The sequence below is a fragment of the Oratosquilla oratoria genome, chromosome 31, assembly GCF_046742065.1.
Source record: "Oratosquilla oratoria isolate Oo_2021 chromosome 31, ASM4674206v1, whole genome shotgun sequence".
Taxonomy (NCBI): domain Eukaryota; kingdom Metazoa; phylum Arthropoda; class Malacostraca; order Stomatopoda; family Squillidae; genus Oratosquilla; species Oratosquilla oratoria.
In genome coordinates this window covers 34515163-34517110 of record NC_134807.1, presented here as the reverse complement: position 1 = coordinate 34517110, position 1948 = coordinate 34515163, and the positions used below count along the sequence as shown (strand labels likewise).

The 1948-nt window shown below is 38.0% G+C and overlaps 1 protein-coding gene across 1 annotated transcript in view; it reads right to left on the bottom strand.

The window, feature by feature from the left end:
* Positions 1-641: 641 nt before the first annotated feature.
* Positions 642-1948, bottom strand: part of LOC143041585 (uncharacterized) — an 11629-nt gene continuing 10322 nt past the window's right edge. Inside the window, exons 2-3 of the mRNA XM_076213595.1 lie at positions 835-1084; positions 642-713 (exon numbers count right to left, since the gene is read on the bottom strand). Coding sequence (XP_076069710.1) covers positions 697-713; positions 835-1084 — 267 coding nt within the window. The 3' untranslated portion in view covers positions 642-696. The remainder of the gene's footprint in view (positions 714-834; positions 1085-1948) is intronic.

Below are 1948 nucleotides of genomic sequence, written 5' to 3'. Positions count from 1 at the left end.
AATAGGATATTTTAACATTTTCCCTAATATTCCGGATACTTTTAAATTCATCATCAATAAATTCAGGATTTGAAATTCTGTAAGCTCTCAAGTACATGGAAATAAAAACTGATCTTTTTACATTGATGTGGTGATTGGAATAAAAATGAACATAGGAAAGAATATTGGTAGGTTTTTTATAGACTTTAGTTTTCAGAGTACCATTATCTCTAATTATTTCAACATCCAAAAAGGGCAAACTGTTGTTATTTTCTATATCAAGAGTGAAGTTAATGGAGGGTACCAGTGAATTTAGAATAACAAGGAAATCATCAATGGAATGGTTATTAGTCCAGAAACAAAAAACATTGTCTACATATCTGAACCAAATAACTTTTTCATCTTTAATGGTTGGTAATAAATATTTTTCAAAATATTCCATGTAGATAATTTACTCAAATCTAAAGGAAATTCCCTCATTAACTCTGTGAATGCTGTCCATGGTGGTGACTTAGAATTTGGTTTAATTGTTTGTGACTATGCCCATGGTTACTTTTATGGCAATCCATAAACGTGGGCAAACAATCTGCTTTAAGCTTTACTTTGAGGCTATTTCATCAGTAAGAATGCGATTCTCTTGAAGAAGTAATAAGACAAACAGAAACATTTATCGTTTTATTTCGTTGAAAGAATTATTACAAGTACAAAAAAGACTTGTTAGCCATTGTAGCTTCCTGCAAAGAGAAAAAGAGAAATGTTATGAGTTAAAATACAGTGGAATGTAAATATCTCAGGAAGTCGACATGTACACGGACTTATGTAGCGTAATACAGAGGCAACATGGGTCGTACTTACCACCGTACCTTTCTGCGGAGTGACCTACGGATACACCGGAGTAGCTTCCGCTTAAGCCTCCACCGAAATAGTCTACGTCGTAGCCTCCACCGCCAGATCTACCAGTAAATCCACCACTGAAGTCTCCACTATAGCCCCCTCCACCTCTACCTGTAAAGGCACCGCCGCCGTGGTACCATCTAAATCCACCTGCTGCGGAGGCCGTGGCCACCAGGAGCCCGAGAAGGGCCAGCACTCCCAGGTATGATTTCTGAAAAGGGAGGCGTAGAAAAGCATCACAAACAACAAAGCTTGAGGAGTCATACAAGTGTGGTTTATTGTAATGTCCCTCTCGAATGAAAGGGCCTTCTGTGCATTATTCTTTTATTTCTAGTGCAAAAGAATATGTTCACCAGTGGATTTCATCGTTGGAGCTCAGGTTCTGAAAACCGAGTGAGATCTCGTTCTTACCATTATGAGCGAGTCACAAAGCGAATCTGCAACTGCCACGGCTTGACATCATTTCATACTGGTGCTGTGAAGGACAATTGCTGAGCGGCTTCCTCCTCCTTCGATGATACAGGCGGTGAGCATATGATTCATCACGTACTCGAGGATTCATCACGTACTCTTTGAGGATTAGCAAGGGTATCGTCTCTTCCCACTCGTATCCATATGTGATCAATAGAATCACCTTCATTTGGCAACCGGTTTCCGTGTCTGTTCGGACTCTTATTATATGTTTTCTTAGTCTCGTCTCTTCTCAGGATTTTCTCTCTTTTGATTATTATATGTCTTTATATGGCGACTATACCACTGCAATATACTCCAACAAAAGGGCAGATCAGGTTTTCGCTCATTTTCTTCATAATGTTCTTGCCCATGTGGTGAAAAGCCACTTTTATATTCTTTTAATTAATTCATAATTCTCCCCTTTGATCTTTTTGAAATATGTTTCCGGCAACTAAAGTGACGTTCTCTCTCAAATTCCTCTCATCTTTTGGCTTGTAACTATAATGTACACTTTCCAATTCTATCTTTTTTAATGGAATAACTTTCCTACTTTCTATTCTATCTGTATATTTTAACCATAACATACTGTATCAACATGCAGCCCTGTATGTTCTTGGTTTTT